The 19,345-nt window shown below is 37.0% G+C and overlaps 1 protein-coding gene across 5 annotated transcripts in view; it reads left to right on the top strand.

Annotated features, from left to right (window-relative positions):
• glceb (glucuronic acid epimerase b) overlaps nucleotides 1–19,345 on the top strand; it is a 70,826-nt gene that overhangs the window by 32,789 nt on the left and 18,692 nt on the right. For 3 of the 5 annotated variants that reach the window (XM_073032608.1, XM_073032607.1, XM_073032609.1), the window contains exons 2-3: nucleotides 2,241–2,370; nucleotides 13,612–14,237. In XM_073032608.1, coding sequence (XP_072888709.1) covers nucleotides 13,625–14,237 — 613 coding nt within the window. In that variant the 5' untranslated portion in view covers nucleotides 2,241–2,370; nucleotides 13,612–13,624. The remainder of the gene's footprint in view (nucleotides 1–2,240; nucleotides 2,371–13,611; nucleotides 14,238–19,345) is intronic. The other 2 variants (XM_073032610.1, XM_073032605.1) reach the window with 1 other exon arrangement.

The raw sequence follows: 19,345 nt of genomic DNA, 5'->3' as shown, positions 1-19,345 counted from the left end.
CTATAATATCAGAAAGTCAATTCCAATAACCATTTTCATAATTTAACTTGTGAACCCAATTCTGGCAGGTTGAACCTTTGACTGTATTTATAAAATGATTATTTTGCAGATCCAATCTGTGATTAGTATCCATTGTTTAACGTAATCTAACCACTTGTTTTTAGAGTTCATCAAGTTAAATTTAATTATACAGCTTGTATCAGAAAACATTTTCTGTTTTACTACTTGTCCCATCAAATTCCAAAACTGAAAACAGAACATTGACCAGCAGAGGCTCTTTGGCCCAGCATGTCTTTGTCAAGATGTCTAGTTTAACTAATCCCTTTTGCCTGCACATAATCCATATTTCTCCTTTTCTTGCATATTCATGCCACAATGGTATCTGAAAGTATCTTGTACACCACTATCATAGCTTCTTTCATTACCACTCCTGGCAGTGGCTTATAGACACACAACAGTTTTATTTTTTTAAAATCTTGTTCCACTCATCCCTTCTTAACCTTTAAAGCTGTGCTCGTTAGCATTTGGAAACAATATTCTGATTGTGTACCTTATCAGTACCTCTCATGATTTTATTTAGTCTCTCAGCCTCTCAACTCTCCAGAGAAAACAAACCAAGTATGCCCAACCTTTCCTTATTACACACACTCCCTAATCCAGGCAGCATCCTAGTAAACCTCTTCTGAACCCTTTCCAAAGCCTCCACATTCTTCCTATAATAGGATGACCAGAACTGTGCACAGAAATCCAACTGCAGTCTAACCAAAGTTTTATACTCTTTATTTAGAGAAGCAGCAGGAATAGGCTCTTTTAGCTGCATTGCCCAGTAACCACTGACAACCCTGATTTAATTCTAACCTAACTACAGGACAATTTATGATGACCATTTAACTTGCCTGGTATGTCTTTGGACTGTGGAAGGAAACCAGGGGACCCAGAGAAAACCTTTGCATTCTATGAGGAGCACATACAGAGATTCCTTATAGTGGATGCCAGGATTGAACTCTGAGCTCTGACACCCCAAGTCGTGCTAGCCACTGCAATGTAACTTCCTCACTGCTAAGCTCTATGCCCATAGTGATAAAAGCAAGCATGACAAACATCTTCACCACTCTAAGCTTTTCTACTTGTGATGTCGCTTTTGGGGAGGAAAAGACTTAGAGCCCATGATCCCTGTGTAACTTAGTGCTATTAAAGGACCTGTCATAAACTGTATAGTTCAACTCTTGCATAGTGTGACTTCCTAACATGCCACTTTGCGTTTACCTAGATTAAACTCTGGGCAAAAGAATACCCAGAAATTTCTTTAAACTATGAATTAATTTGTCTTTATTATGGCCATTTCCTTACTGTAAGTGCTTACTAACCTACACTGTGCTTTGTTTATGCTGAAACTTTAGTTTTAAAGTTTGCAACCGTATTGAACCTGTAACCCCTACATTCCTCATTTTTCTGTCCCTCTGGGGTGATGAACCTATGGCATATGTGCCCAACGTAGCAATGCAAAACATGTTGTTGGCACATTGCATGCAATGTCACCTTTGATTCTTTAAACTCCATCTGTTTCATTTAATTAATTAACAGGAAAACAATGAATGCACGTAAATAAGCACCAGAACTTAACCTTTTTCCTCAAAGTCCATAATTATTCCTATTAATTAATTCATTAATCAATGATAACCTCTGCTCAAAATTACTATATTTGTGAGAGATTTTTTTGAAGAAGAAGATTATTGCCAATTTGGGCACATGCTCTCAAAAAGATGTTTCCACCCATGCTCTAATGTGTGCCAGTCTTTGGTGTTTTCATAAACCTTGCTTTGTAACCAAGCCTTGGGTTACTGGTCATTATAATTCCCTTTCATATTTCAAATTATTAATGCAGACATTATTGCAGCATCTAATGCCCAAGGAATTTGAGGGAAGAAATATCTTGCACTTAACTAATACATTCTTCCATTCAAAATTTCATCACTGTGAAATATTCATCTGAAACATTAATTGAAATTTATGCTATAAATTGAAAAATAAAGATGAAGAAAAATCACCTTGCCAACTCTAGCACCAGATTTTTGTTTATTTGGTGATACAGTGCGGAGTTGGCTCTTTCAGCCCTTTGAGCCACACCACCCTGGCAAACCTGATTAACCCTAATCTAATCCTAGGACAATTTATAATGATCAATTAACCTATCCAATGATGTAGAATTGTTATTAAATGTTTACTGTTTTTTATTCCAGTGTTCACTTATTGGAGATCAGAATACAAAAAACAAGTTTAGATATACTGTACTTTTTCTACAAAAAAGGATGACATTTGCCTGTACTGCTTAATTATTCATGGAGCTAACCTACTGATAAAGTGAAAAAGGTGAGTTCATGTATTATTTCTTTCTTGGCATAGAGATGATGCAGATATTGGATTTAAAATGTATATCTTTACAAATCCCCCTCTTAATTTGAATACACATAAATAGCAGGTGGAATTTGAACACCATGCAGTATGAAGGAAAGAGATGTTACTGAATCATGCAATATAGTACAATTCTGTACTTGAAAGATGTGCATTAGAGATTTAAACAATCATTTTTACAGGAATTGAGTAGGCATAAAAGAATATTGATTGCTGAAGGGAAGGAATTTGAAGTGTGAAGGAAAATATTGAGTGTTTCATATGAAGATGGGAAAGAAGGAATATGGTAATTATTCTGAACTAGTCAACAATCTTCAACAGTAGAAGTTTCAACTTTATCACAATGGGGTTTGCAGGTGTGGCTATTGATTTCATTTTGATTGAAACAGAATTTGAACATGACGTGTTCTTTTAGTCATCAGTAGTCAGAAGAACTGAAAGAATGGATTTGGTGTAAAACACATGTTATAATGTCTTGAGGTTCAATTCAAAGATGGGAGAGTTCTTATAAATTTCAGAAAACTGAAACCAAGGACTAAAACCAAATTTACAAGTTATGGTAATCATATTAGTAGTAGTTCAATCGCTCAAGTAGAGTATGATGTTCTGCTAAGCAGTTATTCCCTTAATGGGGAATGCCTTTGTGTGCCTTTGTTGAACGTAGGGAGGCTGATGCATGGGCAGCCACCACACAGTCCTTGACAGGTCAGGGTCAAGGTTCAGTGGCGTGGCATGCAAGATGATTTGGGACTCTTCACTGCTGTAGTCTTCCCTCTCCATACTCTGACTTTGTTTTGGATTTCCTGTAATCTTCACTTCCAATATTTGTTTTTAATCTGATTTTTTAAAAAATTTGAGCAATGATTTTACCAAGGACTGTTCTACTTTTAATCACTGCCATTTCTATATTCCCCATTTTATTTCCCAATCCAATCCTCCTAAAGATCACTGTTTCTTAAGCTGCTACTTCTATTGAAGTTCTTTATTGCAAACAAGAGAGAATTTGCAGATGCTGGAAATCCAAGTAACACACACAAAATGCTAGAGGAACTCAGCAGGCGACGCAGCATCTATGGAAAAAAAAGTACAGTCGAGGGTTCGGGTCAGGTCCCTTCGGCAGGACAGGAGTCCTCATCTTTTTCTCCAGTCCTGCGGAAGGGTCTTGGCCCAAAACGTTGACTTTACTTTTCTCCATAGATGCTGTGTGGTCTGCTGAGTTCCTCCAGCATTTTATGTATGTGTTGCTTGAAGTTCTTTATTGTCTGATTTTATTTGTGTACACTAATACACTATCTTCTCCTTCATTAATTTTTATTTTGTCATCTTTTGCTGGTTTTTAAAAATGGTCCAAGCCTCTTGCCTCACAATAGTTTGTGTGACATATGTCTCATCTTTCAGTTCTGTACCATTCTTGACTGTAGTTACTAGCCACTTGGTGTATTCTTGTATATCCCTTCTTTTTCACCAGAACATGCGATTTTGAGACTTAAGAAATGTCTCTGTAAAAGTCTGTGACTGTTATGTCAATTATTTCTGTTTCAGCCATTATAATTGGCTCATTATAATTGTTCGAATTGAAGTTTTGACGCTAGTTTCTCATCTTCATACTGAATCTGAAATTCTGCCATGATATGATTTCTTTCGTAGGGGCGGTTTAATATGAGAGTTTTAATTATTTTCTTCCCAATACACTATACCTGATCTAAAAAGCATACTTCCTGGTTGATTCCTCAATATATTCTCCAATAAGTTGTCCCACATGGACTGATACTTTTAATATTATCCTTGCCAGCTTGATTTGGCCAATTCTGTATGATGGCTAACATTATCCAATATATTGGGGGAAAATATTTACATTTTGGAATGATCACGAATATTTTTTTTGATTGATATTGGTGTAAAACTTGAGAGAACACATTTCACATGTATCACTTTCTCCCAAGAGAGCCAACTACTTTAGTTCCTTCTCTACATGAATCTTGATGGTTTGATTAGTTTCCTTGGACCTTCATTTGTTTACAAATGTTTTGGGATGCTCAAAGACAAATGCCGTGTATGAACTGATTCTTGATGTGCAGCTTGAGCTTGGTCCAGCATTCCTTCAAAAGTCCTATCTGAACCATCACCATATGAATGATTTCTCTACTGCATTTGTAACATTATCACTGCAGATGAAACTTGGATATGATCTGCTGTAACACTCTTGTTTGTTCTTAGAAAAAATTATGTGTGTGCATTTATACAGCTGTTTGCAGTCCATTCCTTTCACCATCTGCTTTAGTTTCTGTTTCTTCAGTTAAACTGTTGCCTCTGGTGAAGCATTTAGGTCGGATCAATCACTTAAAAGTTCAATATGAATGAGTAAATTGTTACCAAACTAAATTGATATGCAGAGATCTGTGATGACATACGATAATACACTTAGTTTTCCACACTTTAAAGGGAGCAAAATCACCTGTTTCAGGGTAGTTATTTCCTCTGACTTTCTGCAATTTAATCTGCTCTGTGTGCTTCTCATAATGAAAAAGGTGGCTTGTTGGCTTCAATTCCTCCCGCAGTTGTTTGTCTTGTAAAGTATTAATATGATTGAATTCTGCAGGTGATATCATAAAACATATGAACCAACCTCTTGTAATTTATAAATGTCACCTGGATCTACATGAGATTGCTATCATAAAATTACTGCCTTTTGAATTTCTAATGTAGGTTTTGGCATTGCTTATCTTGAGGTTTTCAGCTTGCATCTTCAGGTAATTTGCAAGCATGAAGATTATCTTAGACCATAAGAACATAAGATATGGGAGCAGAATTGGGTCATTTGGTCCATCAAGTCTGCTCCTTCTTTAGCCAATCACCCCTACTGGGCATAGACCCTGGCAGCAACTTGTCAGACTCGTGTCCTGGGCTTCTGCTTTCACCATGTGACTTCATCAGTCTTCACAGCCTGGAGGCTTAGTCACCAAGGTTATTCGGGAGAGATTGATAGATTTTTAAATGTTAGAGAGATCATAAGAGAAGATCGCAGTAAAGCAACAAGCTAAAAGATCAGCAATTGTGTTAATGAATTGCAGGTCTGGTTCGAGGGATCAAATAGACTATTCCCATTTTCATTCTTTGCATTCAAATGCTCATTTGGTCCTCTCATCCCAACACTGCTATGGATTGTAAACAGCTATGGCCTCAACAGTGCCTGTGGCAGCTTACTAATCACAGCCTCCAACTTGAAACTGACCCAATCCTTATCTGCTTCCAAACCCATGTTCTGTGTGTGTTGTTTAGTAATCATTTTGCATGTACCTTATTAAGGGTCATTTGCAAGTCCAAATACACTACATCCTCTGGTTCCTTATCTATACTCCCAGTTGTAAGCTCATGAAAAGATTTGTCTGACATGATTACCCTATCATAAAATGTGCTTTCTCTGCCCTGCCATGTTCTCTCTTCATAAATGTTGGCTGAATTGCTCTCTAACTCCAGCATTTTATGTTTAGCTGTAGATTTAGGGTGTCTGCTGTGTTTTGGTTGTGGGGAAGAAATGTTACTGGATATAATCCTGCTTAATTAGCATCCATATGAATTGTCCTTGGAAGATAATCTTGGCCCCTCCAGGTGGAAAGCTAGCTGTTTTTCAGTGTAGCAGTTGGGCTGGGAATACACAATTCTGTTTGCACAAATCTGTTTTTGAAATTAAATTTAAAACTTTACATATTACATTCTTGTGGATTTAATTTTAACTGAAATTTCTATCAATTTTATGACTAATTTGAAATTGGGTCTTTTAAAATACTGAAGTGCAGTTCCTGTATTTTTGGTATGAAGTATTTCATTAAATCCCTGACTTATTCCATGCTCAGTAAAAATAAATGCATAAGCCCCAGTGCATAATTTGGCTCAATGGGATATCTAATTGTTTCCTTGCATTAATGGAAAAAATTAGAGTAATACCACTATCTTGACATAGTGCTAAATAATTATTTGATATTCCAATGTATGTGTGCGAACCATATATAGTGCAGAAAGAATTTTTTCATCATTTCATTTTCATTTTATAGCAGGGAATGTAAAATGCTTCTGTATCTAATTTTTTCACTTTTCAAAAATGTTCCAAGGTATTAGAAGCTGCACTGTACATTATTTTTTTAAGGCTCAGTCATACGCAGAATAAGCCCAACGAGATTCTCAGGGCTGAAAACCCTTGGAAAAATGATCTCATTTTCACAGCCAGAAAAAAAATCAAAGTGTGCACTTGTGGCAGTGAGTTTACTGTCAAACTGGCACTAATTTTTTTTGCCTGTCTATAAAAATTCCCAATAAGCAATGCATTCAACTGTTAGTTAGGCACTTTGTATGTTTCAAGCAATATGATGCATCATGATTTCTAACCTCAAAACCAATAAAAGCGATTAAATATTTCATATTAACATTTGAGTTTTTAATCATTTGTCGTCCTCTTGCGAGAGGACAAATCTCTGAATTGTATTCTGTACCCATTGATAATAAGTGTACTTTGAATCTTTAAATGAATTGGAAATTGGATGTAGTCAAGGCAAAGTAAAATTATGGTGGGGGGGGATGGTTACAAAGAAAGGGCAAAATAAGTTGTTTTGGCTGTTTCATTTTTGGTTGCTATGCCAATTGGCACACATCAGAGATGTGTGTCCCAGTTTAAGAATGGGGCATGCTTGCAAAGAACTGGTAATGAAGTTTGGTTTGATTATTTAAAAGACTAAAATTATGATCCTGATGTGCTTAGGGCCTGACTTTCTTGGTTGGACTCTTGGGGACATGGTGGAAAGACGTCCTTAAAATCCTTAATTCCTGGTCTCTCTTTTTTGAATGGTAATGTGACATTGCTGACTTATTTATGCATTTAACAATGTGCTCGAATACTTGGAATTATTTAAAAAGCTATATTTGATTATAATTTGCAGTATTTTGGAACAAAGCTGCAAGGATAAACTTACTGAAAAATTATTTGTATTAAAACATAATTTCAGACTGTACTGCAAGCTTCCGGAATAATAATCAATCAACTCTGCAGCACTGTTTGAGAAAATGTTATTGCACACTTGTCAGCAGCTGCCACAGTTTGAAATTATTATTTGTGCCATTAGCAAAGATTTTAATAGCAGTACCCATCTGGTTATTAGTTGAATTTATTGGTCCAACCCTTAAAAGGACTTGTAATTATGACAGCAATTTTCAGAGCCTGCTCACCATTTCAATGATGTGTCAGGTAACTTGCTATGGGAAACAAACTGAATCCCATGAAATTTGTTTGCTGTTGGAGCTCATCATTGTTATTAAAAAGCCATATGGTGGCAGGCCACTGGATTTTGATTCAACACTTTATGAATAATTGCTGTTCAGGTTTGTAATATTGAGCTGGTTCATGAACTAGTGTGGCAAGTAGAATCAGAGCATGAGTGTGTGTGTGTGTGTGTGTGTGTGTATATATACAGACACTAGGTGGATTGACTAACACTGATTTTAGATGACCAAGACTGATATCGACTCATTGTGTGATATATTAGTCCTAAGTGAAATCTAATTATTCTTGGCGTCAACATAATCCTGTATCATGTAATTTGGCAAGTGGTGCTTTTTTTTTTAATACTAGTTCATCAATGCAGCAGTATAGTTTCAGGTATTTCAGGCAAAATCTCAAAAACTGAAGCCTGAGCTTCCGTTTGCCTTTCTAAACACGGGGTCACAGGCATTCAATGACATATTTATGAAATACTGAGGTTTTTTTTATTGCTGAATGTTTCTCAGGTAAAATATTGTCATATTTATATTGTGGTTTTATCTCGTGGGATGAACCAATATTCTACTTTGGAATATTCCAGTTTTGAAATTGTTTGGATCACAATCTTAAATTGGTTAGTGCTTTTGTGTTTCTTTTTCAGGTGGTTCATAATGGTTTAAACTGTTATCTTGATGGCTTTGGCCTGTTTACTCTACCCCTTCTCCAATTTACAATGGATTTGTTTCTAGTTTTTATGAATCTGAAGATTCCTTGACCTGAAAGGTTGACTCTGCTTCATTCTCTGTGTAACCTATTGAGTGATTCCAGCATTTTTTAAATTTTCTTCTTTCCAGTGTCTTCAGTTTGTTTCTCCAAATCAAATTTTAAGTGGTTTTGATAAATTTTTCAAAGGCTGAACTGTTATGTGTGGAGAGATGCAGGCAAAATCTCAAATTATTAAACAGTTAGCTGAAATGATCATTATCCTTTGTTAGGGGAACTGCCAAACCTGAGTGGAGACCCCATACCTATAACCATTCATCTTGTTTGCTGCTGCATCCTATGTTTTGCACTCTTTCATGTTTTGGGGATCTATAAAGTACTCCTACCTTAGTCATTTTAGCCTTGGTGTTCATAGTTCAACCCCAACTGGTTCTACATTACTATCCACTGCCTCTGTATTATGTCTCAGTACCACTGACACCATACTTGAATAACAATACTGTTAATTAGATCCTTCCCTGTTTTTCTCCAAGTTCCTCTCCAGTCCAGATAGCCATCAAGCCTGACATCAGGAAGGCTACATGGCCTTTAGGACTCTATGCAGCAGAGCCTGATTCCCTCAATGTGCTAGCCACTATAACTACTACAGTTCTCCTTACTACCCACTCTTGAAAGGCTCCCTCAGTCATGGTGCTATGGACAGTATGTATATCCCTGTTGTCCCCACTCTCATCTACATGGGGAGTAAGGATCTCATACCTGTTGGGTAAAAGCAAGGGCTGAGCCTCCTTTGGAGCTATCTTCTGGATCCCTCTACCTATCCGTTATGCAGTCACAGCATCTTATTTTGGACCATTTGCCAGTTTAGAGGTAGTTAATCTAAGGAGTGTCAGTCTTTTTTCCCCCTGCCTGATTTGTCAGTGTTTGGAGCTTGGACCAGATTGTGAACCTTAAACCAAAGTTCCTTTGCAACCATTGTTTCCTGCAAATGTGGTATTTGTTTATTAAAAGGGTGTCCATTAGTTCCCACATCATCTGTCCAGCTGCCTGTTCTAGTTGGTTGAATTATTAGTTACATTGTTTGTATCAGATGTGCCACATTAAACTTCAAGAACTTGCTCACATTAACGATTTCTGATTTGAATACAGGTTGAACAGCCCTTATCTGAAATACATGGGACCCGAGTGTTTCGGTTTTCAGATTTTTGAATATTTGCATCTAAATATTGTGATACCTTGGGGATGAGACCCAAGTCTAAACACAAAATCTACTTACATTACACGTAGAGCTTATATATACTCCCTAAAGGTAGTTTTATGTAATAGTATTAATAATTTTCTAAATGAAACAATGTGTACATTGAGCCAGCTATCACTGCCTTGGGCGTCCAGGTGGACATAAATGGCCATCATTTTATATGCTATTGGTAAGCAAGTCTTTGTCTTACACTTGTTCATCACACATATGTACTAATGCAGCCATTCAACATGCTAGATTTTCATCTGTGACCTTCTTGGCAAACTCTCCAATGAATTTTTCAGCTTTGTGATCAGCAGATGCTTTATCACCACAAATCTTAAAAAATTTAATGCTGTGCTTCAATTTCTGCAACCAGCCTGCCAAATATTCACAATTGCCTTTAATTTTTAGTTTGTTGTGATAGATCTTTGCTTGTTTCATCATCAGCATTCTATTAAGTGGCATCTTGCACATTGCCTGGGAACCTTCCCAGTACCTTGTGGAATTTTCCATTTGTGATGTTATGTCAGTACTCTTATTTCTTTTTTTAAATCATCAGATTTTGGGTAAAAGGTGCTTAAACTCTACTTGTCCAATCGGAATAGATTGATTAAATTGAAAGAAAAATACTCACCAGTTGCCTTCTGCTGTTCTGTGAGCTCATGCATGAGCGCTCACAGTTGGGCTATGAAAAGTGTTTCCTCTGTAGGTTGAAATTCTCCAGGCAGCTTAGTGCTAGTTATCTTTTCAATTACTTTTATGTCTTTAGGTCTAAGTCTATATGACCTTTCTGTGATTTTTGTTTTACTGTGTTCCTCACTACACTCAGTTTCTCCCTTCTCAGAGGGGGATCAATCTCTGGTATTCTCCATTCCAGGTGGTTGTAGAAGCTAGATCACTGAACCTGTTGGAAGAGGAAGTAGATATTTTTGTTAAGGGTAATGAGGACTATGGGAACTAGAATGAGGCCAGGGGTGGATCTGTCATGATTGTTTTGAATGGCAAGGCATTCTTAAGGAGCTGAATGGCCTCCTCCTCCTGTATCATTAATATGAAGCATACTTTGTGAATCCTCCTTTTCTTCACTGTTGCAAGAGTGAAGTTTCATGGGGACTGTCTGTGAATATCTTTTGCAAATCTGTTGGATTGCATGATGCTTTGCTGCCTGTTTGATCTTTCCTGTTCACCTTACTAATGTCATTGACACAAACTTCTACAGTACTGAAACAGGCCTTTTGATCCAACTCGTCCATTCCAACTAAGATGCCTTACTAAGCTCACTGCATTTGCCTCCATTGGGGCCCATATCCCACTAAACCTTATTTACATATGAGCCAGTCTTTTAAATGTCAGAATTCCCGCCACTGACTGTAAGGAGGTTGTACATTCTCCCTGTGACTGGGGTTCCTCTATGTGCTCCAGCTCCCCCCACTGTCCAAAGGTGTATGGGTTTGTAGGTTAATTGATCTCATGGATATAATTGGGTGGTATGGGCTCAGTGGCTGGAAGGGTCTGTGTACCGCACTGTATCTCTAAAAGAAAAATTGTACTTGACTCTACCACTTCCTCAGGTAGCCTTTTACCCTATACTCATACTCTTTCTGGAAAACCCTGCCCCTCAGGTCCCCTTTATATCTTCCCCTCTCATACTAACTCCTTTCGTTCCTGTTTGAGATTTCCCCCTACAGAAGGACATGCAGCATTTCCTTTTATAGCTATAATAAATATTTCTTATTGAAGGTAGAAATAGCATTTGTGATGAATTGCACACTGAGATTAACTCAGCAGAGGTTGCTGACCAAAATTAGTACTCCCCTGTTTACTTCTGCTTGTTTAAAAAAAATCTGATACCTAATATATTGAAGTTCCATTTCACAATTCTTCACAATGAAGTTCTTAATCAATTCTGTGTTGCTATCAATTTTAAAATGGATCATTGATCCATTTCTCCTGAAGCAAGAATGTTGTCTACTGATAAAAATTCAATGTTCAAAATAAATTTATTATCAAAGTATGTATATGTCACTATATACTACCTTGAGCTTCATTTTCTTGCAAGTATTTACAGGAGAATGGAGAATGATGCCTTTATCAAGAATTCAGTTTTCATCTAGGGGATTTGTGTGTGATTAAATTCAGTGTCTTATGGAAGTAACTAAGCTTTAATCATAGTTAATAGAAACAGTTCAATTTTTTGCTTTAGTAATTCAAATTGTCATTCAGATACATGAGGAAATAGCATCAAGGTTTTCTAATTTGCGTGGCTTGTGTCTTATGAGGAAGAAACTTGCAGTTCTAGAAAGAATAATTGATCAGCACTCGAGTTCTTCCAGCATTTTGTGTGTGTGTTACTTTGGATTTCCAGGATCTGCAAATTTTTTTATTTGTGATTTACTTCCCCTCCCCACCCCCTCCACTTTCTGCTGAGATCACTCTCTCCAATCTGATCCAATTATACCTCTCCATACATCCCCTCCCTCCCCAGACACACTCCCTTGTGCAAGAGGTGTAACACCTGTCCCTACACCACCATCTAGGGCCCTAAACAGTCCTTCCAGGTGAGGCAATCTTACACATCCATATCCTCCAGCATTATTTACTGGCTCTGGTGTTTCTATCATGGTCTCCTTTACATTAATGTAACCAGACACAGTTTGGGCAACTGCTTCTCCGAGCACCTCTACACCATCCGTTGTAGGCTTCTAGATTTCCTGGTTGCCAGCCATTTTAATTCTCCTCATTCCCACACTGGTATGCCTGTCCTTGGTCTCCTGTACTGCCAGGATGAGGTTGAATGCAAATTAAATGAGCAGCACCTCCTATACTGAATGGGTTGCCTACAGCCCGATGTCATTATATTGAATTCTCCAGCTTCCGTTAACTCTGAGTGCTCTTGGATTCCTCTCACGGTCCAAAGACACAATGTTAAGTTAATTGTCCTGTGATTAGGCCAAGGTTAAATTGGTGGATTGCTGGGTGGCGCGGCTTGGTGGGCTGGAGGGCCTGTTCAACGATGCATCTCTAAAATAAAATAAACTGCTCTCCCTTTGTCATTTTTCTCACTTCTCCCAATCAACCTGTCTCTTTACCCCTCCTCCACCCTTTCCTTCTGCCCATTACCCACACAATTCCACCTGATCATCCTCCCTCACTTTCTTTATTGCATACTACACTTCCCTCCTTAAGCCTGCTACTCTTCAGTGCTAAATCCAAGTATTGTGGCGACAATCTGCAGGTTTTGAATATAATCCTATTTGTGCTTGCATGCAGTGGACTTGTTTGTATATTTGTCTGCAGTGTGTATTATTTATATATATAGACTTTTTTTTAAAACTTGGCATCAGCGGGAAGCCAACGTTAAAAGTGTGACTCAACAAAAGTTTGTGAAATTGGTAGAATGCAAATTTCCCACAAGGCTCCAGTTTGTTATTTTGGTTTTGACAGCCTTTAAGGATGGCTGTGGAGAGAAAGAAGCAGTGTCCTGTATGATGTGTTCTTCAAGGGAAAGATAGCAAAATTCTCAAGGTTGTTTATATTCAGTCTTTTTCAATGGCGACTGACTGAAATGGGAAAGAATATTCCAGTTCCCAACAGTCACAACTGCACCATCAAGCACAAATGGCGGCCTTTCCCCCAGCCTGCAGTTTAGAACATATGAACATAGAAGCAATTTATGAGGCTTGTCGCAAATCTCTTTGCTACATCTTGATTTATATTGTGGCCAGTGCGTTGATGTTGAGCACAAAACTTGGACACCTATAAATACTGTGCACAGTAGCCTATGTAGAAATAATATTGTAATCATTATTCATATTATTGTAGGTAGATTTTAAGATAATGCGGTTTCAGTTTCTGTAATGTTTATAAGTATATCTTGCAAACTGAAATTCTTGTTTATCAAAGTTTTAACTTTGTTGGAATGTTTGAGTGCTGAAACCTAGACAATAGTTATTTTTAAATTGATGTTTTGAATGTTTTTCATATACAGGTATGATGTGAATATGCGTTGCTTGGCAGCTCGAGTTAACTACAAGACCTTGATTATCATCTGCGCTCTGTTTACACTGGTCACTGTTCTTCTGTGGAACAAATGCTCGAGTGATAAAGCAATCCAGTTTCCGAGGCACCTCGGCCACTTGGAAAACTTGGTTGGCAAAGGAGCTTTAGAAAAAAGAGAAATAGACTCTGATGATGACAACTATCTGGCTATCCTTTTAAGAGGAGGAAAGCCTCCAGTAAAGCAGCCATCTGCAGATGTGTCCCACCAGGAGCAGCAGAGAGCACCTCCTGTAGCCAATATTCTAAACAACAATGTCAATAAACTATTGGGTATTAAATACGAAGAGATGGATTGCTTAATAAATGATGACTATACAATAAAAGGCAGGAAAGAAGGCAATGAAGTTTATCTTCCCTTCAGCTGGATTGAGAAATATTTTGAAGTTTATGGAAAGATTGCCCAATATGATGGTTATGATCGGTTTGAGTTTTCCCACAGTTATTCAAAAGTGTACACTCCAAGGGGTACTTATCGGCCAGATGGGGTATTCATGTCATTTGAAGGCTACAATGTGGAAGTCCGAGACCGTGTGAAGTGCATCAGTGGTGTTGAAGGTAGGTCCTGCTTTAGAAGGTGTGTCTATTCTGATTTTTCTCCATCCCAATTAATAATTCAAACTATTTTGGCAGCAACAGTATTCCTCTTCAGAATGCTTACAAATAGAGGGATTTTTAGACTACCCACCCTAATAAGGAAATATGAAATTTCTGTGCTGCAAGTCACAAATCTGGCATGCTTTGATAATTCTTCTGTAAATGCCTTTCGAAGTTGCAGCATGTTCTAATGATCAATTCAGCTCCAGAGTTTTAATTTTATACATTTCATATGACACCAGAATATAAAACAAATTATCTACTTGTATTTGAATAACTGATACCTTTTTTAAACCACACATGATCACCTGAGATTAGAAAATTAATTTCTGTTTGAATAGCGATGGTTGAAATGATTTGAACATTCTGATAGGTCCTGTCAAAGACTTTGTGTTTGCACAATTCATGTTATGACCTCAGGATATCCTAAGATGATTTGCAACTTGCCTCATCCTAAATGTGGTAGTGCCCAGTTTCTTTAATAATACTACATTATTTCTAAGAATAGAGTACAACATCTTCTGATATTTGACATTTTGGTAAAAATTTGGAATCTAACTAACATGTCTTGTTGTATTAGATAAAGTTCTTTGAGCATGAAATCCTCCAACGAGATATTTACACTCGAATTATTCAAATATTATGATGGACTCATCCAACATGAATTTTTCATACTAGGTGAATTTAGTGGAGGCTATTTTTGTTTTTAATGTCAAATCATCTGGCTCATTTTCTCCACCATTTCTGCTTTTATTTTCCCTCCATTTTGTAATCTTGTCCTTGTATCTTAAATTTTAATCACATCCTTTCTTACAAATTGCAGCATTTTCCCTTAATAAAGATATCAGACTAACAGATTAATAGTACTTTATTTTCAGTCTTTTCTTAAATAATAGGGTTACATTTGCTACCCATCAATCTGTAAGAACCATTCCAGATTCTATAGAATCTGGATTATAATTAGAGCTTCTTCCTAGACACCTCTTTTAAAGAATGAGATATTGATCATTAGATCCTTGGAATTTATTCATTTTCTTGTTTACTAATTTATCTAGTAATATTTCTTAATAGTTAATTCATTAATTTCATTATTTTGACTGAGCTTTTTGGTCCTCAAGTATGTTTGGGAGATTTGTATAACAACTTCTCTGACAGAAGTTTGATCAATGTAATGTAAGATCTTGATCCAAAACATTGACAATTCCTTTCCTCCATGGATACTATTTGACCTGCTGAGTTCCTCCATCAGTTTGTTTTTTGCTTAATTTTGTTTAATTTCCCTGCCATTTCCTTCTTACTGCACATCACTAAATTTGGTTCACTGTTCTTTTCCTTCTTAGCTATTGATGACTTTGGATTTATTTTTAGGTTTCTTGTTAGTTTACTCATGTATTCCATTCTTTTTTTTAATCCTTTGAATTTTATAATGCCTGCAATCCAAGTTTACAGAATTTTCTGGCATTTTTATAAGACTTTCAAGTTCTCCTGTTATTCATGGTTGGACTATTTCTCCTGTTGTACCATGAAGAAATGAATCTTTGTAGCAAACCATGTATTATTTAATTCTATTAATTTTTTTAATTAACTGCCCTATTATTGCAACCACTTAATTATTTAAATATGGGTTCCCGATGTAACTCATACCTTAATTTGATTCTGGAATCAAGGTCTTCAGTTTAACTATGTCACTTTCAAACTCAGTATAGAATTCTGTCATAATATGATCACTGTCTTAGAGGTACCTTTTAATATTACAAATAAAACTTTTTTGTTATACATTCCTGGATCTAAGTATCCTTTTCAAGTGTGAATTCCTCATCATACTGATCTAGGTATCCTTCATTATATTATGGGAATTCACCTTCTACATAATTAGTCTATTTGTCCAGACTATATGTAAATAGATTGAAGTACCCCATGATGACTTTATATCGCATCACATACTTTCAAATTTCCTTGTACCATGTCTGACATCACAGATACTATTTAGAGGCCTATAAACAACTTTCACCAACTGCTGTCTTCTTGCTCCATCAAACAGCTCCATTTTTATACCATGATCTGTCAAATCAAAACCTCCTCTAACTAGGATGTATCAATTCAAGTACATAACGAGGAATCAATATCATAGGTTGGGATTTTCAGAGAGCTTTGGATAAGGTCTCCTATAGAAGGTAGAAAGTGGAATGGGGGTAGAATAGTAGTGGGTTGAGAGTTGGTAAGCAGATAGAAAACAAAAGATAAATGGATGCTTCTTAAGTGCCAGGCGGAGGCTAGTAGATACAAAAGACTTATTGCTTGAGTCCAACTAATTATCTCCATCAATGATTGGCTGGGGGAATCAAACGTCAAATTTCCATGCTTGATCATGTCATGAAACTATGTTTGAGGAGGATGCCAAGCCTCTTCTAAGAAATATAGACTATCCAAATAAATGATATTATTCATCATTAGCAAAAAATCATTGCTGGAGATTTTTTAAATAGAAATAGGAAAATGTTGATGGAGTAGGGACCTGAATATCCATGCACATGAGTTGCTGAAAGCTGTCATGCAGCTGTGGAAAGCAGGTGGTGTTTATTGGAAGAAACTTTTGAGATCAAAGTGACCATAAGCCAGAGGAGCAGAATTAGGCCATTTGTCCCATTGTGGTGCTCCATCCTTCCATCATGACTGATTTTATTGTCAGTCTTAATCCATTCTCCTGCCTTTTCTCTGTAACCTTTGATACAGTTATAAATCATGAACCCATCAACCTCCTCTTTAAATATACTCAATGATTTGGCCTCTACAGCTGTCTGTAGCAATAAATTCTTCAGATTCACCACCATCTGGCTAAGGGAGTCCCTTAGCTGTTCTAAAGGGACATTCTTGTATTCTGAGGATGTGGCCTCTGGTCCTACACTCCCCCACTATAGGAAATAGTCTCTCCATTTCCACTGTATTCAGGCCTTTCAAAATTCAATAGATTTCATTGAGATCACTACTCCCCACCCCAGCGCATTCTTATAAACTCTGGTGAGTACAGGCTTAGAGTCATCAAACGCTCCTCATACCTGGGATCATTCTCATGAACCACCTCTGAAACCTCCAGTGCCAGCACATCCTTGGATAAGGGGGTCAAAACTGTCCACAATGCTCCACGTGCGGTCCAACCAATGCCTCAAAGCCTCAGCACTAAATTCTAGCTTTTATTTTCCAGTCCTCTCAAAGGAATGTTAATATTCATTGTGGTTACAGTCATCAGGATCTTTGGTGAGACCCTAAAGCATTGTATTCCATTTTGCTCTCTTTACTAATCATAGGGCAGTGCACCAAAGATTCACAGAACTATTTCCTGTGATGACAGGTCTGATATGAGAGATTGAAGAGCTAGAACTCTGCTCTTCAGAATTGAAAGTCTTGACAGGTGACCTATTGAAATGTGTAAAATTCATAATGTTTGACTGGGTAGGTAGATGCTGGCAATGAGTTTCCATTGGACGAAGAGTTTAGAATTAGGTTTCATAGTCTCAAAGAAAGGAGCAGAAAATTTAGAATGGAAAGAAACATTCTTACTCAGAAGTGGTGAATCTTTGGGATTTTCATCAGTTATAAAGGTTCTATCATCAATTAAAGGCAGATCACTAGATTTATGTATCAGGATAAGGCAAGAAAATCATCAATGATTTTGAATGACAGAGCAGACTCGAGACTAAATGGCCTTCACCTTTTCATTGTTCTTCATAGTCATGTATCACATCTGTCCCTGATTTCTGTGTTTAGAACTGGGATTGAATTTTATACATAATGAAGAATTGTTTTGAACTTATTTCAATAATTCAAGCAGAGTTTGGGGAGTAGAATGAGTGAGTTAACTCACATGTCCACAAGTGAGCAGTTGCAGTTTTCTTTCATATATTGAACTAGTTTCAAACGAGCTGTGAAATGTTTCATTTAATTTGTTGATCTTTCTACGGTAAAATATGTAGACATTATGCGTGTATGGTTTGAGAAAGTCTTCCCAGTTCATATTGATTATGTAATTATAGAATGAGTTGAAGTGAAAGGACTGTGGGGCCCTTCTGTAAATCTTTGTTGCTATCTTTTGATTGCTTTGTTGCATAAAAATCCTCTTGTTTTCTCACTAGGCAGATTTAAGTGGGTAGAATATTACTCAGCATTGTTTAATATCCGTATGTTTTTCAATTTTCAGTGATATGGAATGCAGTGAGTAGGTTGTGGAATAGTGGGAAGAGTGAATGAATTGAATTGTGCATGCTCACTGAATTATAATGAACAGATGACAACTGGAGTGAAGTACTTGCTTTTAAAATGGAAATGAGATTTTCTTTACCCAGTCAATACTGAATGTAAACATGAATGTTAAGTAGTGGAAAAGCTAGTAAATGGCATTTTTAATTTGTAATTTTGTTGGCCAGAGTTCAAAACTATTCAATGCAGTTAACCTGTATTTTACTGTGTTCTCTGGGAGGCTCCTGAGGTACCCGTTTTGATGAATTACTATGATTGGGTCTGCCATTTCAGATTTACGCAGTGTCTAATCACTTGGGTTAAAAATGGTTACTCCCTTTGTTGCACTGTTGAGAAAATGCATCTGCCTTTATTACAAAATGAACATTCTGTTTTAAAGAATTTAGCATCTTGGGCTCTATGGGAAAAATACTTTGAACCTTCATAAACTAATCTTTGTTAAACATTTAATTTTTAATAGCTGTACAGCATAGAAGTAGGCTTTTGGGGGTCACCCCATTCATCCCCACAAAGTACTCATCTACTTGGTCTTTAGCCTTCTAAGCCTTGGTGATTCAAGTGGATACTTTAATAGATTCAGAGAGTATCTCCAGGGAGTCATCATTTTTTAAAAAAAAAAGCAATTTCTTAATTGTCCAATTAAGAAATTTAAAAGTGGATAAATCTCCGAGTCCTGACAGGATATTCCCCAGGACCTTGAGGGAAGTTCGTGTAGAGATAGCAGGAGCTCTGACGGAGATCTTTCAGATGTCATTAGAAATGGGGATTGTGCCGGAGGATTGGCGTATTGCTCATTTGGTTCCATTGTTTAAAAA

Source organism: Hemitrygon akajei, chromosome 30 (genome assembly GCF_048418815.1).
Source record: "Hemitrygon akajei chromosome 30, sHemAka1.3, whole genome shotgun sequence".
NCBI lineage: Eukaryota > Metazoa > Chordata > Chondrichthyes > Myliobatiformes > Dasyatidae > Hemitrygon > Hemitrygon akajei.
This window is presented reverse-complemented; position numbering and strand designations above follow the sequence as displayed.